Below are 21,784 nucleotides of genomic sequence, written 5' to 3' on the forward strand. Positions count from 1 at the left end.
TCTGTGTCGGGCTCTGTGCTGCCAGTGTGGAGCCTGCTTGGGATTCTCTCTCTCCTTCTCTCTCTGCCCCTCCCCTGCTTTGCGTATGCTCTCTCTCTCTCAAAATAAATAAACTTAAAAAAAAAAAAAAAGAATATAGACCTGTTTCACAGATGAGAAAAATGAGTCTCACAGAGGTTGCCTAAAATAAGTGAAAGCCTGATTTTGAACCAGGTGTCCTGATTTCCAAATTCAGGTGCTTGCCACAAAGAGAAACTCAAATCACCTGCAACATTTTTTTTTTAAGCAAGAATGATGACAATATAAGGAATGTAAGAAATTCTTCCCCTTTCCAGATATAGCTGAGTGGATTTTGTGACTATGATATTCCTCCTTTGCAGCTAATGTTTTCCTGCCTTCTATTTGGGAGACACCCTCTGGTGATGATAAAAGGGACCCTCCTAAGTGGGGTCCCTTATAACTCCAGTATTGTGTACCCTTGAACCTGAGCCAACCTCTGAAAGAGATATGCTTGCTATCCTAATAGCCCCCATGTCTGATTACGCTGCAGTGGTCTACACTAGAGTAATTCAGATGACTGAATAGTCAACAAGTTTGGCCAGAGTTTTAATGATCATAATGAAAAAGCCATATGCAGGAATATATTTGGGGAAGAGTGCATGGTGATTTTGTCGACAGCCTATGTGCCTTGGCCCACGTCCTCATTCTGGGGTTTGCAGGGGTGACATTCTGGTAATTTGACTTTGACTTCTCATTGGCAGCCCATCCAGTGCAGGAGAGAAGCTAAGTCTACCAGGCAGTGAATCCCTGGAGCATTCTCTCCTCTTGTTTGTTATTCTGACATTTGAGAAGTAGCCTCATTCATGGTATGATCTCACACTCCTCGCTTGGCAAGTGGATTCAGAATCGTCTTTCTGACTGTCTTTTTAATATAGTAAATATAATTTATATAAATCCCTGATCGTAAGTGTTCGGCTAGCTAAGTTTTGGGAGTTCGATACACCTATGTAGCCAGTATCCAAACCAAGATATGAGACATTTTTATCATTCCCGAAAATCCTCTTCTCTCTTCCGAGTCTGTCCCTTCATTTCACACCTCCCCTGAAAACAGGCACCACTCTTCTGACTTCTAATAGCCCTAAATCTTCTAAGATTATTTTCTAAATGATCATCAGCATGATTATTTTGTCTATTCTTGAACTTTCATGTCAGTGGAATCATACAGTATCTGGCTTATTTCACTCAACCTAATGCCTTTGTATTTGTTTGTGTTGTTGTGTATCAGTAATGTGTTCCTTTTTATTGCTGGAAGTATACCACGGTTTGAAAATACCACAATTTGTTTGCTTATTCTCCTGCTGTTGGATATTCGAGTTATTTTCATTTTTGGCCTGATATACATAAAGCTTCTGTAAACATTCTTCTATAAGTCTTTCTGTGGGCATCTGCACTTGTTTCTGTGGTCTGTTCCTAAGGGTGGAATTGCAGGTCATAGGTAGGTGTATATTCAGATTTTCTTGCAGTTTTTGTATTTTTTTTTAATATCTATTTATTCTTGAGAGCGCACACGCGAGAGAGAGGCGAGAGAGCAGGCAGAGAGAGAGAGAGGGAGACACAGAATCTGAAGCAGGCTCCAGGCTCCGAGCTGTCAGTACAGAGTGCAATGCGGGGCTCGAACCCGCGAGACGTGGGATCGTGACCTGAGCTGAAGTCAGACACTTAACTGACTGAGCCATCCCGGCACCCCTGCAACTTTTAAATACACGTTTTGTTGTAGAATAATTTTAGATTTACAGAAGTATTTCGAAGATAATACAGAGAGGTCCTATATATGCCATACCCAGCTTCCCCATTGTTGACATGTTACATTAGTGTGGTACATTTGTCACAATTAACGAATATATATTGATACATTATTATCAACTAAAATTCATACTCTTCAGATTTCCTTAGTTTCCATCTACTTTTTTTTTCTGTCCATGATCCCATCCTAGACACTACATTACATTTGCTCGTCATGTCTCCTTAGGCTCCGCTTGTCTGTGGCATTTTCTCAGACTTCCCCTGTTTTTGATGACCTTGACTGTTTTGAGGAGGACTTGTCAGGTATCTGGTAGTGTGGACCTCAGGTGGGATTGGCTGATGTTTTTCTTCTGCATAGACTGGATTGCCATCGGTTTGGCAGAGGAAGAACACAGAGGTAAAATGCCGTTTTCATCACATCATATCAAGGGTACCTGCCATGAACATGACTTTTCAGTGATGGTAACCTTGGTTACCTGCTTGAAGTCATGTTTGTGAGGTTTCTCCCCCGAAAGACTGCCCTCGCTCCCCTTTCTATACCGTGTTCACCGTGTACAAGCCATGCTTAAGGAGTAAGGAGTCGAGGATGGAGTATCTCCATAAATTACAGTTGACCTTTGAACAATGGGGGTTTGAACTGCTCGGGTCCCCTTAGATACAAGGTTTTGTTTCCTTGATAAATACAGTCCAGTACTGTAAATGCATTTTCTCTTCCTCATGATTTTCTTAGTAACATTTTCTTTCCTTAGCTTCCTTTATCGTAAGAGTACAGTATATAATACTATAAGATACAACATATGCATTCATTGACTGTTTATGTTATTGGCAAGGCTTCCATTCAATAGTAGGCTATTAATAGTTAAGTTTACGGCAGTCAGAAGTCCTACTCGGATTTGGCACTGCATGCAGGGGCTGGGGGTTGGCACCCCTAAACCCTTCATTGTTCAGGGGTCAACTGTATAGAATCGTATTGAATTCTTTGGCATGGGAGATTTATGTTTAGTTTTTAAGAAGTGGCAGTACCTTTTTATCCTTGGACAAGTAATGCCCGAGAGTCTGTGTGTTTCTCATCCTCACCAACACTTGCTGTTGTCATTCTGACTTTGACCGTTCTAGTTGATGTGAAGGGGTGTCTCACTGTGGTTTCAACCTGCATTCGTGATGACTAATGATGTTGAGTAACTTTTCACGTACTTATTGCCCATTCCCGTATCTTCCTTTGTGAAATAACTCTTTGAGTCTTTTGCCCAATTTTTTGTTTGTGTTGTCTTTTTATTATTGAGTCGAGGAGTTATTTGTATATTCTGGGTAAAGTTTCTTTGTTTCACAAATGCATGACATATTTTCTCCCAGTCTGTGGTTTACCTTTTGGTTTTCTTAATGGTGTCGTTTGATGAGCTGGATTTAAGATTTTAATGAAGAGATTTGGGAACCAGCGTTGGAAGTAATGAGCCTTCACTCATTCTATATCTGATGCTGCGAATTTTTAGTTACAAAGATGTATGATATGCTGATAGGCATAAGGATTGTAACCATGCTTTCTTTTCAAGGCATCTGATAGGGCATGAAGAGAAAATTTGCAGAGGAAAGTTAGACTTCCCCATAGTAACAGCAGTTGTATTGCGGAACGTGAAGATTCCAGATGTATTAGGTCTCTTGAGTAGCAAATGCCAGCGCATAGATGAAGCCCATGTAAGAAGGTGGCGTTCTGTCCTTGGCCAACGTTGCATTCTTATTTTCTAAAGCATTGGCATCATAGTGGATGACACAGTGCACGAGAGGGCTGTGCTATGTGCCGCTCAAGTTAAGCCCTTGCAGACACTTGAGGAATCATGAGAAACAGTAACACAGCAGCTGCTGCCAGCTTTTCCCCAAGATTTGATGGCCGACTGCACAGATTAACAAAACAAGGAGAGAAGCAAGCTCCAGACTCCTCCTCGAGAGGCAGAAAGAATTCCTCTTAGGAGAAGGGGCATCATGCGATATTAAATATTGACTCATTACATGGTTCTGGGGAGATGCTTTCAAGCTTCTTGGAATACCAGCAACAGAGAACGAGCTTTCTGAATTAGCGTTCATGTGCGAACTCACTGACCAGCCAATGCTGACATTAGCTACCTGAAATGATGCTTGGTTCTAACGCTGATCATTGTTAGCTCCGATCTTTTATTATTTGTGATAAGGTTCGATTTTGATAATAATTATAGTTCTCAAGTTGAAAAGCCTTAGTAGTCTCTAATTTACGCTAAGTAAATTCTGGCTTCTTGGTTGGTTTCTGTCAATTCTGAATTATTTAGCATACCGTTTGTAATATTTAACTTTGGAGAAAAGTATGTAGAAGATCATTATAGACTTATTCTTTGATACCTACCCTGTTTGGAACTGAAACAAGACTTATCTTTATTTTTGTTTGTATATTGTGACTTTTGGCTAATAAGGGCTCGAATACCTTCACTTTTCTTGGGTTCCACCTATATTCTAGAATTCTCCATTTGTATACTTACCATTGATCCTGCAAAACTCAGAAAAAATAACAACGGCTCACAGAGGAAGTGGCCGTGGCTTAATGCAATGAACAGATAAAAGCTGAAGGGGTCAGAACACCCTTAAATGCAAAGAAATAAAAAATTAGGGACTTGACATTATTTAGAAGACTTAAAAATCATGGCATTCCTCAACACAATTTAAAAATTCTAAAATATGAATAAAAAGTTTATACATTAAAAACATTGTTCTGACTTTTTAAATTAAAAAATTTGTTAATTTTATTTATTTATTTATTTATTTATTTATTTATTTATTTATTTATTTATTTATCTGAGAGAGGGAGAGTGTGCACAAGAGGGGGAGAGAGGCAGAGGGAGAGTGAGAGAGGCTCCACACTCCGCACAGAGCCTGACGCGGAGCTCGATTCCTTGAGCCTGGCATCATGACCTGAGCTGAAATCAAGAGTCAGATGCTCAACTGATTGAGTCGCTTAGACGCCTTGGTTCTTTTTTTTTTTTTTTTTTTTAATGTATTCTTTAGGAAGAGAATATGATTTTTTTTTTCTCAGACAAAACTATCTCTGAATTTAGCCATCATCTTGTTCTAACTGCCTCTTTCCTTGCTACTTCAGGTGAACCTCTTTGTGCTGCTCTCTGTGGTGTGTGTCCTCTTAAATCTAGCTGGATTTATTCTTGGCTGCCAAGGGGCCCAGTTTGTGTCCAGCGTGCCCCGGTGTGATCTGGTAAGTAATCCTAGAGCATGGCTGTGCACCTGCATGGACCCTGGCCGGTCTGGCTTTCCAGGGGTGCCAGTGTGTGCCCAGCAGCATCCTAAAGTGAAATCTGAAGTCAGGCAGAGAAAGTGGGAAAAAAAACAAAGAACTGGCCTGCTAGTTATTTTACTCACATTGTCAACTGTTTTTTTCCAAAGCGGGGACCATCTAGCAGAACCCCAGCACCACAGTAATATGCCGCATTGTTAGTTAGTGGATGGATGGATGGGTCAGGTCTCCACAAGCAATAACTGTCTGCTCTCGTCTGAAGAGGGAAAATGGAGATTATCAGAATACAGTTCAGCAGTCCTTTATCTGAAACCTTTGGAGGCCAGGTGTGTTTCAGCATTCAGAATTTTCCAATGATCAACGTGGTGCATACATGATTTCCTCTGTAACGCACCGTGGGACTCTGGGACAGCAGGCTTTAATCAAAACTTTTGGTTTTCAGGGCTTTTTGGACTTCAGAATTGTGGATAAGAGGTTGTGGTCCTGCACAATCTCTGAATTTTTTCCTTTAATTTTTAATGGTGGTAAAATGCATGTAGCAAAAAATGTACCATCTTAACCATTTTTAAGAGTTAAGTTCAGTAGTTGAAGTACATTCATATTGTTGTGCAACCAATCTCCAGGACATTTTTCTTGTTGCAAAACTGAAATTCTGTATGTATTAAACAATTCCCCTACCTTCCTGGCCCTCCCCCCACTCCACCGCACCCCCCACCCCCGACCCTGCTTCCGGCAGCCACTCTTCTGCTTTCTGACTCTATGAATTTAACTGATCTAGGTACCTGATATAAGTGGAACCATACAGCATGTGTCTTTTTGTGACTGGCTTACTTCACTTATTTCTCTTAGCCTAATGTCTTCAACACGCCCACATGTAGCATGTGTCAGATGTCCTTTAAGGCTTGAGTAATATTCCATCGCGTGTGTATACCATATATAATTTTTTAACCACAAAAATGCTTAAGTGTCATAAAAATCGGCTTGCAAATATCTCTCTGAGAGCGTGTTTTCAATTCTTGTGGGTCTATACCCAATTGCCGGCCATCTTTGAACTTTTTTTTTTTTTTTAAGTTTTAAAATTTCTTAGAGAGAACGTGCATGCATGCAAGCAGGGAAGGGGGCAGAGAGGGAGAGAAAGAGAATCTCAAGCGGGCTCCATGCCTGGCATGGAGCCTGATCCAGGGCTCGTTCCCACGACCCTGGGATCATGATCTGAGCCAAAAGCCAGAGTTGGCTGCTCAATGGACTGAGCCACCCAGGCACCCCCGTCTTTGGACTTTTTTTTTTTAAGTTTTTATTTATTTTTGAGAGAGAGAGAGTGCAAGCACAAGCAGGGGAGGGGCAGAGAGAGGGAGACACAGAATCTGAAGCAGGCTCCAGGCTCTGAGCTGTCAGCACAAAGCCTGACGTGGGACTCGAACCCACGAACCATGAGATCATGACCTGAGCCAAAGTTGGACGCTTAACTGACGGAGCCACCCAAGTGCCCCCATCTTTGGACTTTTTGAAAGGACTTCTCAGTGACAAATACCTCTGTGTGGCACAAAGCAAAAGAAACAGACTCTTGAGAAGCCGTAGTCAGTGTCACCTATTTGGAACTTGGTTCCCAGGCAGTGTCGTCCCTTACAAACCAGGAGGATGTAAGTGGAAGAGTGGCCGCGTGTCTCACAATGGATGTGACGGTAGAAGTCCTGGCCTTACCCAGCAGGAGAGCTCCTCAGGGACTCACCCCAAACCTGTTGCCCTTAACACCCCTTTACGAGTTTTCTGATTTGTCATTGCATTGTGTAATAACCCTAAGTTACGGGACCCCAGGCTCACAGCCGTTTCTGGTTTTCAAGGTCCCCTGCGATTCACCATCGCCCTGCCTGCTCCCTAAGGCAGCTCACGCTCCCAGTAACACTGCAAAGCCTGCCTGGCATTGCCCTGCTTTCTGACCTCTAACAACGCTGTCTCCCCACCCCTCAAATTCCTTATCCCTCACTTCCCTGTTCCTTCAAATGGTATCGCTCGTTTAAAGCCCCATTCAAAGATTATTTTGTTCAAGAAACAGTCCCTGAAGCCCCAGGGAAGATCATCTTCCAGAATGTCCTATATGTACATCTCGTAGATATTTATCCTTCTCATTTTTGGGGTCAGAGACATTTTATATAACTGCCTTCTCTGTTCCTCCAAGCTGGGATCAGCCCGAGGGCAGCGCCTGGTTCTCTCTTATTTTGGGCCCAATGGCCCCCTTCACTGCCTTCTATTCCTTCATGTACAGAGTTTCCAGAAAAAAAAAAATGTTGAACAAAACTTGGTTTTCCAATTACTAATCACACAGCAAATTAGAAGAGGCTAAGAGACCAGACACAGGCTGGAAGTGAAAAGTCGTAGTATACTGAAAGACAGTTTGGCAAAATTGTAGCATCTCTTAGGTGCAAGAGACTGTGTTAGAGGCTGCTGAGAGTAGGAAGGAAAAGTCAGACCTCCTTTCTGACCTGGAAGTTTATCACATAGCAGGAGGAACGGGATAAGCCTGGCAAACGCTGGATTAGTGTTTGGGCAGGACATGAATATGTGCCCAACTGCAAGCGGCTAGAGCGGGGCTGCCCGTCAGGCTGACACCCGGCGCTCAGGGCAAGCAGAGAAAGAAGGGCTTGTATCCGGGGGCAGATAGGGAAGGGCTACCTGGAGTCTAGGTGTCTGAGTTGGACCTTGCAGAATGGATAAATAAGGAGAGTGTGTAGAACCCAAGAGAAGACAGGACTCAGAGGACAGTGGGGAAATCAGCCCTGGTGGTGCTTGAAAATTGCAAGGGGTTAAGGGTATATTTGATGGACTTTTCTGAGAAATTCTGTGGTTCAGGGGCACCTGGGTGTCTTGGTTAAGCATCTGACTTCCGCTCAGGTCACGATCTCACAGTTTGTGAGTATGAACCCCGCATCGGGCTCTGTGCTGACAGCTCAGAGCCTGGAGCCTGCTTTGGATTCTGTGTCTCCCTCTCTCTCTGCCCCTCCCCTGCTCACGCTCTGTCTCTGTCTCTCAAAAATAAATAAATGTTAAAAAATATTTAATAAAAAAAAAGGAATTCTGTGGTTCTCTACCCTGAGTGCCCATTAGAGTCACCTGAGGGAACTTTTTAAAGAAAAAAAAAAAAAAAAAGAGATTCTATACTCAGTGATTCTCAGTCGGCCTGGAGTGGGGGCCTTGGCATCAGTATCTTCTTATGGTTTTTTTTTTTTTGTATTATCCAAAAATAAATAATTGAGAGAGAGAGAATGAAAGGGGGAGGAGCAGAGAGAGAGGGGATAGAGGTTCTCAAGTGGATTCTTTGCTGACAGCAGAGAGCCCGATGTGGGGCTTGAGCTTATGAACCACAGGATCATGACCTGAGCAAAAGTCAGACGCCTAACTGAGCCACTCAGGTGCCCTGTGTGTCTTCTTATATTTTTCAGTGTATTTTTAATTAAAGGGTTTTTTTTTTTTCCCCACCACAAAACCAACTCTGTGATTGTTTCTGATTATAAAACTAAAAATTTGGACAAGCCCTAAAAGTATAGGGCAGAACTTAAAAATCATTTGAAATCACACCCTTCTGGGTTAGCACTGTTAACCACTGGTGGATTTTGGGGGCACCTCTTTATGCATAAAAACACACATAATTTTCCATCAGTGGGAACATATAATTGTTGTTTTTCTTCAAGGAGGCTGTTTGACAAATGAAATCTTTTTGGGGATGGGGACACTTTCTGTCCTTCCCTCTCCACCATGTCACCCCAAGTCCCTGGTAACAAACTGGGGAGTCTCCATTTGTGTTTCCATGTTATGTTATCCTACATAAATATGTAGGAAGTGGGGGCATTAATGATTTATCTTCCAAAAATGGGACATAGTGTGTCTACTTCCCTACATACTGTTTTTCTCACTTAAAGGTGTATTAGATACTCCCCCTCTTTTTTATTCTTTTTTAAAGGTTAGCCCTCTATTTCCTTGTTGTCTATGATGGCTTGGGGTTTGGCCCATAAAAACAATGTTGCCACACATACCATTCTCTCCCTGGGGGCTTTTCACTCCATGGAGGAAGCTCCCCGGTCAGAGATTGTTCCTGGTGGGGAAGGCGTATTTTTTCTTCTGTTTGTCTCATTTTTTTACAAAAATTACACAATCAGGGGCGCCTGGGTGGCTCAGCCGGTTAAGTGTCCAACTTCAGCCCAGGTCATGATCTCATGGTTGGTGAGTTTGAGTCTCGCATCAGGCTCTATACTCCTAGCTCAGAGCCTGGAGCTTGCTTGCTTGAGATTCTGTGTCTCCCTCTCTCTCTTCCCCTCCCCCCACCCCCCTCAAAAATAAATAAACACTAAAAAAATTACACATTCAACCATTTGGTGACCCTATTTTTTAAAATTGAGGTAAAACTTAAAATGAAATATACAGATCTTAAGGGTGCAGTTCATTGAGTTTTGACCAGTGGATACATGCATCTTGGTGAATGTATGCACTGGTGAATACACACCACACAAGATTTAAAACATTAGTTTTGCCCGTTGTTGGACTTCACCTGAATGGGGTCAGGTATGTACCTTTCTGTGTCTGACTTATTTTGCTCAGCGTAACACTTTTGAGATTCATCCGTGATTTTGTGTTGTATCAGTCCCTTCTTTTTTTTTTTTTCTTTTGCACATCAGTATTTCATTATATGAAAACATCACAAGTTGTTTAATCCGTTCTCCTGTTGATGGACATTTGTGTTGTTTCCAGCTTGGGGATATTATGAACAGAGCTATTATAAACATTTTTGCGTAGCTGTGGTTTTTCTTGTGAGCCCGTTTTCTTTTCTCTCAAGTAAATAAGTGATACGGTATTGCTCGAGGCATGTGGCAAAAGTGTGTGTCACTTTATTTTATTTTTATTTTTTTATTTTTTTTTTCAACGTTTATTTATTTTTGGGACAGAGAGAGACAGAGCATGAGCGGGGGAGGGGCAGAGAGAGAGGGAGACACAGAATCAGAAACAGGCTCCAGGCTCCGAGCCATCAGCCCAGAGCCTGACGTGGGGCTCGAACTCACGGACCGCGAGATCGTGACCTGGCTGAAGTCCGACGCTTAACCGACTGCGCCACCCAGGCGCCCCTGGCTGAAGTCCGACGCTTAACCGACTGTGCCACCCAGGCGCCCCAAGTGTGTGTCACTTTATAAGAAGCTGCTAGATGGTTTCCCAAGGTGGTTGGGGAAGAAGTATTGTTTTCAGTTTTTTAAAAAAAATTTTAATGTTTATTTATTGGAGACAGACAGAGCACGGGTGGGGGGGGCAGAGAGAAAGAGAGAGAGAGAGAGAGAGAGAGAGAGAGAGAGAGAGAGAGAGAGAGAATCTGATGCAGGCTCCTGAGCTGTCAGTGCAGACGTGGGGCTCGAACTCATAAACCACAAGATCATGACCTGAGCTGAAATCAAGAGTCAGACGCTTGACTGAGCCATCCAGGTGCCCCAGGAGAATAAGTATTTTTAATTTAAAATACATGGCTGGTTTCTTTATTAAAGGGCCTCAACTTACATTTCTACTGGTGCCCCTCCGTCAGCCAACAAGTGTTTCTCTCCAAAATTTGTCAGTCTGAGGGGCTGGTGTGGGAGCTCATGGGTTATAGTGGCTTGCAGTCCCCTCATTGCTAGAGATGGGGTCCTCATTTTTCAAAAGCTTCCTGGAAGATTCTAACAGGCAGCCAGGGTTGAGAACCACAACACTGGTGATAATGAAAAGGAGGGGAGGATCTCTCTGGTGGCATCAGGTAACACTATCAAGGTTGAAGGGTGAGTATTGTTCATGTAGAGGCTTGAACAGGGTTGTTTGTGGATGGTTAAAGAGATCAAGGAGAAGTTGGAATATAGCTGCAGAAATATTGGGGGCACAGCTGGGATTGAGAAGGGAGGGGGAGGATCAGGACAGAAAGAGGAAGAAATACAAAATACACAGTTGTCTGGCATCATTTTATACAGAGCCTCAGGGTTGCTTGTGTCTGCTGGGCACAGCGATTGATATTCATTATTATTTGGATAATGATTAAACTTTCCAAAAGTCTTGTGTAAAGGGATTAACATTCACCGATCTGGAAAGCCGTTCCATCCAGACCAGCTCACCCAGGAAGTTCCAGAGAGCTGAAGTTTCCATATACACAGAAGCCTGGTTGTGTGTAAATAATGCAGCCACGTGTGTGTGTGTGTGTGTGTGTGTGTGTGTGTGTGTGTGTGTGTCCACGCACACGCGCGCAGCCCGCACAAGCCTGTTTTCTCTCTTAACTTGAATGCCTTGTATCAAGAATGGACTTGAGGGGGAGGGGAGTACTTTGCAAGATGACACCTAGTATTACCTGAGGGAGGCAGAATCCTTAGGTAGGATTTTGAGGCTTACATAAGTATAAGAAATAGAAACCACACTGCATCGTGCTGAAAAAGTGAACTTGGTTGAGCTTGGTTGGTGTTTGGGAAGAAGAGAGCCTCGTGTACATAAGCAGAATGTAGCAACTCTAATAGCTGCTTATTTGTAACTACTAAAAAGTACTGTTAGTAGTAAATCAGGGACTTCTCAGCTGGAGACTTTGAGGGAAGCAGCTCCCTGGGAGTAATACTTCCCAGCTGAATTTAGCCCAGTGTAAGGACTATTGCTAATTATGAAGAGGGGCTGAGAGAAAGCCGTTGATCCCTCAGAGGAAATAAAATCCCCCCACCCAGACTCTGCCTAGAGAACTCCTGTCTGAATGGCCACAGTAGTTTTCCCTTAGAAGGCAAAAATTGAGTGCAGATATTAGCAGCAGGATGTACCTTCAGACATGTGAGACAGTGGAAGAAAAATTCAAACACAGACAGCCTTTTGCTTCTATGTGCGTCTGCGGGGTATGTTGTGGATCTAGGTGTGGGGACATTGTTAAGACAAGAGTCTCTGTGGACAAACCAGGAAAGGACAGACACCAAGTGGAAATGAATGGATAGGGTCCATCCAGGTAACTCTAGTTACTGTAATTTTTTGTATCTGAGGCAGAATTTAAGTGTTTGATATAATAATGCATCCCTTTCACTGTGGTTTAAGGACAGAGAATAAAAAATGTTACAGAATCCATGGAGTTTTGGAAGAGGCAAAATTAATCTGTGTGGAAAAAAATCAAAACAGTGTTTGCCTGTAGGAGGGTGGGGGCAGGGATTGATGGGGAAGGGCATGATAAAACTTCCTCTGCTGATTCTATGTTCTCTATGTTGATAAGGATTTGGGATGCACAGGGGTTATGCGTTACTTAAAATTCTGCAAATGGCGTGCTTAAGATTTGTGTGTACATTTTGTGTGTGTGCATGTAAATTTCACATCCAAGAAAGAGAAAACCAAACCAAAAAATAATGTGTCTATTAACGTGTGTAATCATCAATGGACATTTTTCCCTTCGCTTCATAGTCAACATGTATTAAAAGGAACTATGTTTTCAAGTACCACGAATTTGTTACAGGAGGGTAGCTACAGGGTGAGTTTGGTTAGAAGGTAAAAATCTTAATTCAATAAGAAAGAAGACTCGTATTTCCCCTTAAGTAACTAAAACACTGTAGATGTTCAGTTATTAAAGATTACTAAAGAATTTTGCAGCTAGTGATGTTGAAGCTACCTAATTAATCTAACAAGTATGAAAAAGGTATGTCTCTTCCTTTTAGCCAAAATTTAACAGCCAACTCTAACAGCTCAAGAGGCAGAGGAAGTTAAGTATGAATTTTGGCTCCTAAATTATGGGTCTTAATTAGCCAACATCAGGTTTTGCATATTTTCATAACTTGATTCAAGGGGAACTTAGAAATATGGCCAAAAGTTTGCCAAACATTTCACTATAAATATGAGATTACTCATCTCTGATGTTATCACTTCAAATAAAGAAAGCTAGAACCTGTGACCACATTGAAGATGTCAGCTGAGAGATCTCGTTAAGTCTATGTGGTTTGGGGATACCATTCACCAAATATACCCTGTGTTTCTTATAGGCACATGATAGCTTAAATTTCCCTACCCACTTGGAGTTAGGTAGAGCCATAAGATTTGTTTTGGCAATGAAATGTGAGCTAAAGCGAGGAGTGTCATTTCCAAGAGGAAGATTTAGGCTAGAGTTACGAGACTTAGCAAGTTAAAAACACAGGGCACCCAATTAAATTTAAATGTCAAATGAACAGCTGATACGTTTTTGTTTTTGTATAATGTTTTATAAACATTTCTCATGCAATATTTTAGGACATAATTATACTAAACAATGATGTTGTTTATCTGGATTTGAATTTAACTGTGTGTCCAATATTTTCCCGGCAACCCTATTTTAAGTGCCAGTGTGCGTTTTATTGTGTGTTCTCCACCTCTGGCATAGTGATCATTAATCTCGAGGTGGTGGGTGGTCCATCAACCAAGGTCCCTAATGGAATATGATGACCAGAGCCCCCGGCTGACCTGCAATGGGCATGCAGAATATTCAAGAAATAACCTTGTTGTTACAACAGCATACCCTAGCCTACCCTGACTGATACAGGTACTGCCTGGCATGGGACCTCACCATATCTCATTCTGCAGGATTGGTGCTCCAGGGTAGCCTGTGTATTCATTCTCAATAATCAGATTGTTGTTCTGCCTTTTCCCCTTTAAGGTGGACTTAGGCGAAGGCAAGATTTGCTTCTGTTGTGAAGAATTTCAACCAGCCAAATGCACAGACAAAGAAAATGCCTTGAAACTCTTTCCGGTTCAGCCTTGTAATGCTGTTCACCTGCTACTCAAGGTACTCGAATGGATTCGACCCTCATCAGTAAATAGGCTATAGAGCCCCCAAGAAGGCAAAGTTACTTGAAATATTCCTACCCTGTTACCTCCCTCCAATAATTGGGCTGCTGAATGCAGATAGGAGCCAACCCTCATCAATGACCCAGGGACAGAACTGAGTTCAGGAAAAAGCGCAGATTACTGTGTGTCTCTTAAATTACGAATGGATGGCTTTCTTTGTGTTCAAGAATTATAAGATAGCGAAAAATGTAAAGAAGCCTAAATATATACATATGTATGTATATATATTTATGTACATGTATATCCATACCACACACGATGCAACTACACATATATGATGTAGCTTTTAGCAAAGCCTTTATTTTATATTTTTTAACTTTTTTTTAATGTTTATTTTTTGAGAGGGAGAAAGACAGAATGTAAGCAGGGGAGGGGCAGAGAGAGAGGGAGATAAAGAATCCAAAACAGGCTCCAGGCTCTGAGCTGTCAGCACAGAGCCCGATGAGGGGCTCGAACTCATGAACTGTGAGATCATGACCTGAGTTGAAGTCAGATGCTTAACTGACTGAGCCACTCTGGTGCCCCGGCTTTTATTTTATATTTCAAGTAGGCCCACACACATGTGGGGTTTGAACTCACGAACCTGAGATCAAGAGTTGCATATTGTATGAGCTGAGCCCACCAGGTGCCCCGGCCTTGAGCAAAACGTTTAAACTGCATGCCCATTTGTCCTTGTACTGATGCTCCTTTGTTGGCTTCATCGAGTCCTGCGGGCTGTTGGGTGATGTTCAGCCAGGACACATAGGCTTGGGAGAGATATCCGTTAGTAAATGCAAGAGAAATTCAAGCACCTTACCTCTTGTTTAATAGGCTGCAACTATAGTAACTGAGAGATTAAAAATAAATGATTCCAGTTGCAGAGAGGAGTTCAGAATTACCCTTTCTTAGGGAATTGGATGGAAGTTTTGTCCTGACTTAAGCAAGGCCACTAGTCCCGTGAGTGACAAGATCAGTTGGTGAACCCTGAGGTATTAGCTTTTGGATAATCCCTCACTGACAGACGGGCTTTCTTCAGATCTTTCTTTTGGGTTTATTTTTTGTTCAAAGGAGGGATCTCTCAGCTGCCAGCTCTCTGAATTGTGTAGAGTGTGAAAATGGCCTTCTTTCTTTGGCTTCTTGGTTTTCTGGTAGCTGAGTCACCCCCAAACTTTCCGAGCCACAAACCCTCTTGGGGAAAGCCTCGCTAAGGAGCCAGGACTGTGGCAACAGAAACTTCTGGAATTGCCTTTCCTGCTATTTTGAGACGTGTTTAGAGAAGAGACGCCCTATTTACACTCTGGCTGGCCTGCCCCCCTGCGTTGTCATAGTTAGGTGCCCAGGGCAGCCCAGCCGGTCGCTCCTGAAATAGAATCTGTGGCCACAGATTAAACAGCACGCTTTCCTGCCGGGAGGCTGCAGGAGGGGGAGGCTGGGAACCGCTATCATTGAGGACCCCACCTTCAGAACCGACACTCAGCTGCTCTCCTGGAAGGAACGTTTCCAGACCACATTCTGATGCTTGCAAAAAGAAAAATCGTAATCCTAGGGCTTTTGGGGACAGCAAGCTTCCGAGATCAGTTTTTAAAATTAAGAAGTATACATTACTGCCTGAGAGTCCTAATAATAACCAGCATTTATCTGGCACTTACCATAAGCCAAACGTCAAAGTCCTTTGCGTGGTTTTTCTCATGAGAATCGCCTTGTTGGGACATTACTATTATTATTTTTTAAAGTTTTGATATTGCCTTCTGGTCATCAGCTTTGAAGTACTCGGTGGTGTTATTATTTCCCTGTTCTAGAAAGTTCTTTTCGCCCTGTGTGCCTTGAACGCCCTGACCACCACCGTCTGCTTGGTGGCAGCTGCCCTTCGCTACCTCCAGATATTTGCAGCCCGAAGATCCTGCATCGTAAGTCCAGACACGGGGACACCAGGACTGTGTTGCACTGAGCCTTTGTAGCAAAGGTCGTTGACTAACCAAGGTGCTGTTTCATTAGGATGAGTCCCAGATTTCTGTCGAAGAGGTGGAAGAACATGGACGGATCCCAGACCCCGATGATTTCGTGCCGCCAGTGCCCCCGCCTTCCTACTTCGCCACATTTTACTCGTGCACACCCCGGATGAACCGCAGGTAGCCTGGGTGCCCCCACCCCAGCTCTCTGTGAGGACTCATGGAGGATTGTGTTATTTTCCAGGATTTTCTATCCCCCCCACCCTGCCCTTTTGTCTGATAAACCACGCCAAACCAAAGAAAAGTCACACCTTGACCTAAGGGTACGCTTTTTCCACTTCCATTAGCTTCCCAGGAAAACTGACACCCAGTGAGATGGCTGCTATAATGTGACAAGATTGAGAGCTGCCGTTGCCCTGGAAACACGCACAGGCCAAATCGATGTTCATTATAACACCATCAGCAGGTTCCCAAATCATGACATTCTTCCCAGCCATTAAAAAAAGATTAATTATTCATGACATCTCCCTAGTCTAGAAAAAATAGACACCATGCTTATTTTCTTTTTCAAATTCTAGCTCAAAATTTATCGTTTGTTTCTTAAATCTCAGGAATAACTATTTGCAGAAAGAAATGCTGCATGTGTTTTTCTGGTTGGTAGCGACTTCTAGAATTATACCTCTTTAAAGATTGACTTCATTTATTCATTCAACAAACATTTAATCAGTCCTCGGCTGCTTCCTAATCACCATGCTGGGTTATTGACATTCCGAATGAGTTAGATCCACCTTCTTCCCCTCTCCATAGCTCAGAGTCTGGGTCATTATGGAGGAGTATTGCAAGGATCATAGTAGATCTCAAGAGAGAGATTTGGGTGCACAGAGGAGGCCCACATAACCCATGATCGTGAATGGGCTGCAGAGAGCTTGAAGGCAGAGTCAGCCAGCCAGAGTTGGCTTTCTGGATGAAGTGATCTTAAGCTGAATTTAAAGGATAAGCAAACTATATTTAAGCTTCCAAAAGAAAAATCTCTGAATTCTATAAGACTGGCGTCTTTAGCTCAATATTCAGAGGGCCAGGAATTTCTACTTTTAATCCCCAAGGTACACAAAGGAGAGTTGTCAAATTTGGTGCCAGGCTTGAGGTTTTTGGAAATTCATTTTCTAATGCTCAGGGTAGCCACATGTGGCTTTGAAATAGGTCACCAGTGGGAGCCCCTACACAGATGCCGTTAATGTTCTTTTCAGTGGGTTGTCTTCCTGCCGTGTCGCTCAGAGTTGTACCTAAACCCCATCTCCATGCCTTCCTCTGCTCACCCACCTGGAGGCAGGTAGGGATGGCCACAAAGCTGGAGGGGACAGCTTCTGGGTGCACGGAGGACAGCTCAGCCTCCCTGTTGTTCAAGGGGTGGTGTGCTGGAATGTCAAAGCTTCGGGGGCTAGGATGACTTCCCTAGTCTTTTAGGAAATGAGCCAAGAATTACAGGGGCCAGAGAGACAGAGCAATAGAACACATATTCCTTGTGCACGTAGAACACATTTGCTCATACTGTAGCCCAGTTTCAGGCTGTGTGCAGTGGACATATTGGAAGGCCGTAGAAAATGCCTGCTATTTCATGGTTGGGAAGAGAAATGCCCTCTTCAGGAAGAAGAATTAATTGGCTTTCTGATATTGTGGGTGAGCCCTTGGTTGACCTACGAGGAGGCAGCAGACAGATTTAATTTCCTGCGGTGGCAGAAAGGGAAAGTGACTCATGCGGGTGTTGGAGTCCTGCTGTCCAGCAGTGCCCCTCCCCACTTCCCTTCCCCTCTCTTCCATTTCTCTTATCAGTTCCTCCATAGTAATGCTTATCAATGTGGGTATATCCACCTTTGGGTGCATCCCTGGATTTGCCCCTCTGAGTCCTGAGACTGTCCTCTCCAAATCCAGACAAGCATCTCCTCAAGAGCTTTGCCTTTCAGAACTTGCCAGAAGGAACATGGAGGGGGGTGTTAAAGTAACCCATCCCTGTGAGAAAGAAGACTCTGCTGGGCCTGAAGTATATACCTGGAGGCCGAGATCATATCTCCAATGGGCAAACACCCTTATTTTCTGCAATTCTCCCAATATCAGAGGGCAGTCCACTTTCCTTACTAAAACGGCTAAATGTATTCACCTTTGCATACATATTGTATCAAAAGCATTCTTAAATTTGGCCGACTTTGCTAGATTTTTAGCTATCTACCTTATAGACACTAGCTGTTCAACTTTAACTGGTAATTTTCTTTCTTGTAAGCAGGCAGGCAAGAAGATTGATGAATGTTTTCTTTAGTATTTCCACAACCGGTTAAGAGTTTTCACACAATGGAAGCTCCCACTTCCTGTAAGATATCATGACCTCTCAGAGAAGTTTATTTATTTAACTTCTATAAATACAACCACTTCGTGCATTTGGTACCTCCCTGAGAAAGGGCTTCTCAAATTACCGTCATAAACAGAAACCTGATTGCAGTGAAGGTTTCCGTGCAAAGATGGGTTTCTGTCTCGTGACTTGATTTGTAAGGGCAGCAGGGGCTGCGTCTTCTTCTTCCGTCACCCCGGGGAGCCCCCCATCCTCAGAAATTGGCTGGAGCCAGGAGTCAAGAAGCAGAGCTTCTGACCTATTCCGTGACTGTGGACCTAGTTGAACCATGGTGATGTAATGTGTTACGGAAAACTTAAGATTATAGAAAGCAGAACACGGGCAATTTGTTTCTTGGTGGTAAACATAACAAGCTCATTTCCTTTCCTAATGAAGTTCAAAACCCAAACTCAAGTGGAGCCAGGCTGTGCTGGTGGGCGACTCGGTGCTCAGTGCACCCTTGCCTGGCGTCCACATCACTGTTCCAGGACACAGGGGAGGACCACTCTTTGGTCGCATGAGTTGCTGTATGACCCTTGCCTGAGTTCTCAAGGCCTAGTGGTCAACGTAAAGCAGAATGCATTTGGCATGGTCTGTTGGGGTTTTCTGTCTACCTTCAGTAGTGAAGGCTTCATGGAGAGTTTGGGATGAACTTGAAAGAGCCCAAACTCTGGAGTCTGTTACCAGGCTGCCCTTGGGGGATCTCTTACCATTTCTGAGCCCCAGATTCCTTCTTCAGCTGTGGTGTCACATGGCTGCTTAGCTGATTTTTAAGAGACAAAAATCTCTTTATCTGTATGGGCCCCACCACAGGCAATTAGAGCAGACTTTCTAGAGGTGAGGCCTGGGCCTTCCATAGTTTGCAAACCTCCCCGGGTGATTCTACTCCCTAGCTGGGGTCAGGAGCAACGAGGGATCAGGAGAAAACCTGCCAGGTCATAGCAGACCTGCTTCCCTCCCCAGATCCCTGTGTACCCACTATTTAATAAGAAAGGAACTTTCTTATTAAAACTATTTAATAAGAAAGGAACTTTCCTTTTTTCCTCTAGAAGCATCTTCTATCAAACAGAGGCTTTCTTGGTCATTATAGTAACCACCATAAGAAGCCATTCATTTGCAGTCAATTTAGAGAAAATGTGCCCCCTTTCCCCCTAGTTTTTCTTCTTGAAGAGTTTAAGATTTAAAATGGAGGTCGGTTTGACCTCTTGGCCCCAAGCAAGACCTCTCTTCTCTGTGAACATACAGGTAGCCACTGGGTGGGGAATATCAAACAAAAGACCACCAGAGCTAACAAACAAATTGGCAAAGCTGGGGGTAGTCACCTTCCTGGGGAGGACGCTGCAGTGAAGAAACACAAGGGGAGGCAGGCGCCTGAGTGGCTCGGTTGGTTAAGCGTCTCACTCTTGGTTTTGGCTCAGGTCATGATCTCGAGGTTTCGTGGGTTCAAGCCCTACATCGAGCTGTATGCTGGCAACATGGAGCCTGCTTGGGATTCTCTCTCTCTCTCTCTCTCTCTCTCTCTCCCTCTCTCCCTCTCTCCCTCTCTCTCTCTCTCTCTCTCTGTCTCCCCTCCCCGCTCCCCCCCCAACCGTTTGCCCCTCCCCCACCCATGCTGTGTCTGTCTCTTTCAAAAATAAATAAACTTAAAAAAAAAAAAGAAACACAGGGGGAGCTGGCTGAGGGATTTGGGAGTACAGGAAAGATTGTTCTGGAGAGGACAGAAGGAGTCCCTAGGGCTCACTGAGTGAAATGAGCCTCCTTGTTCACTGGTTGTATCGTTAGGAAAAAAGAACATCACATGTTTTTCAACTTTTTTCCTCCACCAGAGTGGGCACAGGAATAAAATGAAACAACTGTAACCCCCCAGAGCACCTTTCTGAGAAAAGCAGGCCCTGCATGCAGCTGGCCCAGAATCTATCACCAGTCTCTTCAGGTTATGTCCCATTTTCACATTTCAAGAACAGATGTTCAACTATTGCTCCTGTCTCTTATTTTCATTCTCTAATACTCCACAGCCTGAGTACAGATGTTCTGGTCTTCCTTGTGTCTTTTAAAGAATGAGATATAATTGACCTAGAACATTCTATTAGCTTCAGGTGTACAGCATAATGATTCAGTATTTGTGTATATTGTGGAGTGATCACCGTGGTAAATCACCACACATAGTAACAGGATTGTTTTTCTTGGGTTGAGAACTTTTAGGGTTTACTCTCTTAGCAACGTTCAAATATGCAATACAATAGTATTAACGGCAGTCACCCTGCTGTGTATTATATCCGTAGGACTTATTTATTTTATAACTTGAAGTTTGGTCAACAGGTACAAGAGTCTGTGTATTTTAAGCTACCATTTTACAATTTAGGTTCTTTACAACCTTTTTGCGTGTGTGTGTGTGTGTGTGTGTGTGTGTAGTTTTTTACGAACACAGGCAGAAAATCTTGAGATTTGTTTCTTCATTTAAATTTTTTTTAATGTTTATTTATTTTTGACACAGAGAGAGACAGAGCATGAGTGGGCAATGGGCAGAGAGAGAGGGAGATACAGAATCCCTGGAGGCTCCAGGCTCTGAGCTGTCAGCACAGAGCCTGACACGGAGCTCGAACTTGTCAACTGCAAGATCATGACCTGAGCCGAAGTCGGACTCTCAACTGACTGAGCCACCCAGGCGCCCCTGTTTCTTCATTTATTTGCTTTGGAGGGCCCCTCACTCACAGGACAAAAGCCACAGTGCCTGGCATGAAGCAAGTGCTCAGTCAGTGTTTGTTGACTGACTACATTTAAGATGGGTTACTCTGTGACTCCTGAAGTACACTGCTTTGTCTTTGAGCTGTGATGTCGCTCGCTTTTCTGGAAAAATTAATTCATCCCTTCAACTATTTAACAAACAGTGAGTTTCCATGAGTGAGTTTCCATGAATCAGACATTAGGGAAGCCCAGGCAAGAAATCTTGTCGTATCCTAATGTAAGAAATAATTGAGCTTCCCTGAGTCCCTAGTTTTGTTTTTGTCTTTCATTGAGGTGACATTCTCATAACATGAGTAGAACTATTGGAAAGCGTACCATTGAGTGGCATTTGGTACAGTCACCATGTTGTGCAACCTCCACCCCCATCTGGTTCTGCAGTGATCTCATCACCTCCAGGGAGGCTGGTACCCACTGAGCAGTTATGCCCCAATCCCCTCCCCCCAGCCCCTGGCAGCCATTAACCTGCTTTCTGTCTTTGGGATTATGGCTTGCTTTGGATTTAAAAGGAATGATGGCAGGGGCACCTGGGTGGCTTAGTCGGTTGAGCACGTGGCTTCGGCTCAGGTCATGATCTCATGGTTTGTTAAGTTCAAGCCCCACATCAGGCTCTGTGCTGTCAGCTCTGTGCTGGAACCTGCTTTAGATTCTGTGTCTCTCTCTATCTCCACCCCTCCCTGACTTGCTGTGTCTCTTTCTTTCTCAAAAATAAGTAAAAACATTGAAAATCATAAAAGGAATGATGGCATTGCACTTGCCTAAGAAACTCTGGGCTTTCCATCGGAGAGCAGTTTAGACTATCCCCTGCTCCAGGGCCGGGAGATGGTCATGGAGGAG

At 43.5% G+C, this 21,784-nt stretch overlaps 1 protein-coding gene across 7 annotated transcripts in view; it reads left to right on the top strand.

Moving 5' to 3' along the window:
- Positions 1–21,784, top strand: part of FAM189A2 (family with sequence similarity 189 member A2) — a 118,173-nt gene that overhangs the window by 87,490 nt on the left and 8,899 nt on the right. For 6 of the 7 annotated variants that reach the window (XM_045042567.1, XM_045042568.1, XM_006939080.5 and 3 more), the window contains 4 exons: positions 4,922–5,032; positions 13,707–13,835; positions 15,676–15,783; positions 15,872–16,005. In XM_045042567.1, the coding sequence (XP_044898502.1) occupies positions 4,922–5,032; positions 13,707–13,835; positions 15,676–15,783; positions 15,872–16,005 (482 nt within the window). The remainder of the gene's footprint in view (positions 1–4,921; positions 5,033–13,706; positions 13,836–15,675; positions 15,784–15,871; positions 16,006–21,784) is intronic. The other variant, XM_045042569.1, reaches the window with a different exon arrangement.

Source organism: Felis catus, chromosome D4 (assembly GCF_018350175.1).
Source record: "Felis catus isolate Fca126 chromosome D4, F.catus_Fca126_mat1.0, whole genome shotgun sequence".
Classification (NCBI taxonomy): domain Eukaryota; kingdom Metazoa; phylum Chordata; class Mammalia; order Carnivora; family Felidae; genus Felis; species Felis catus.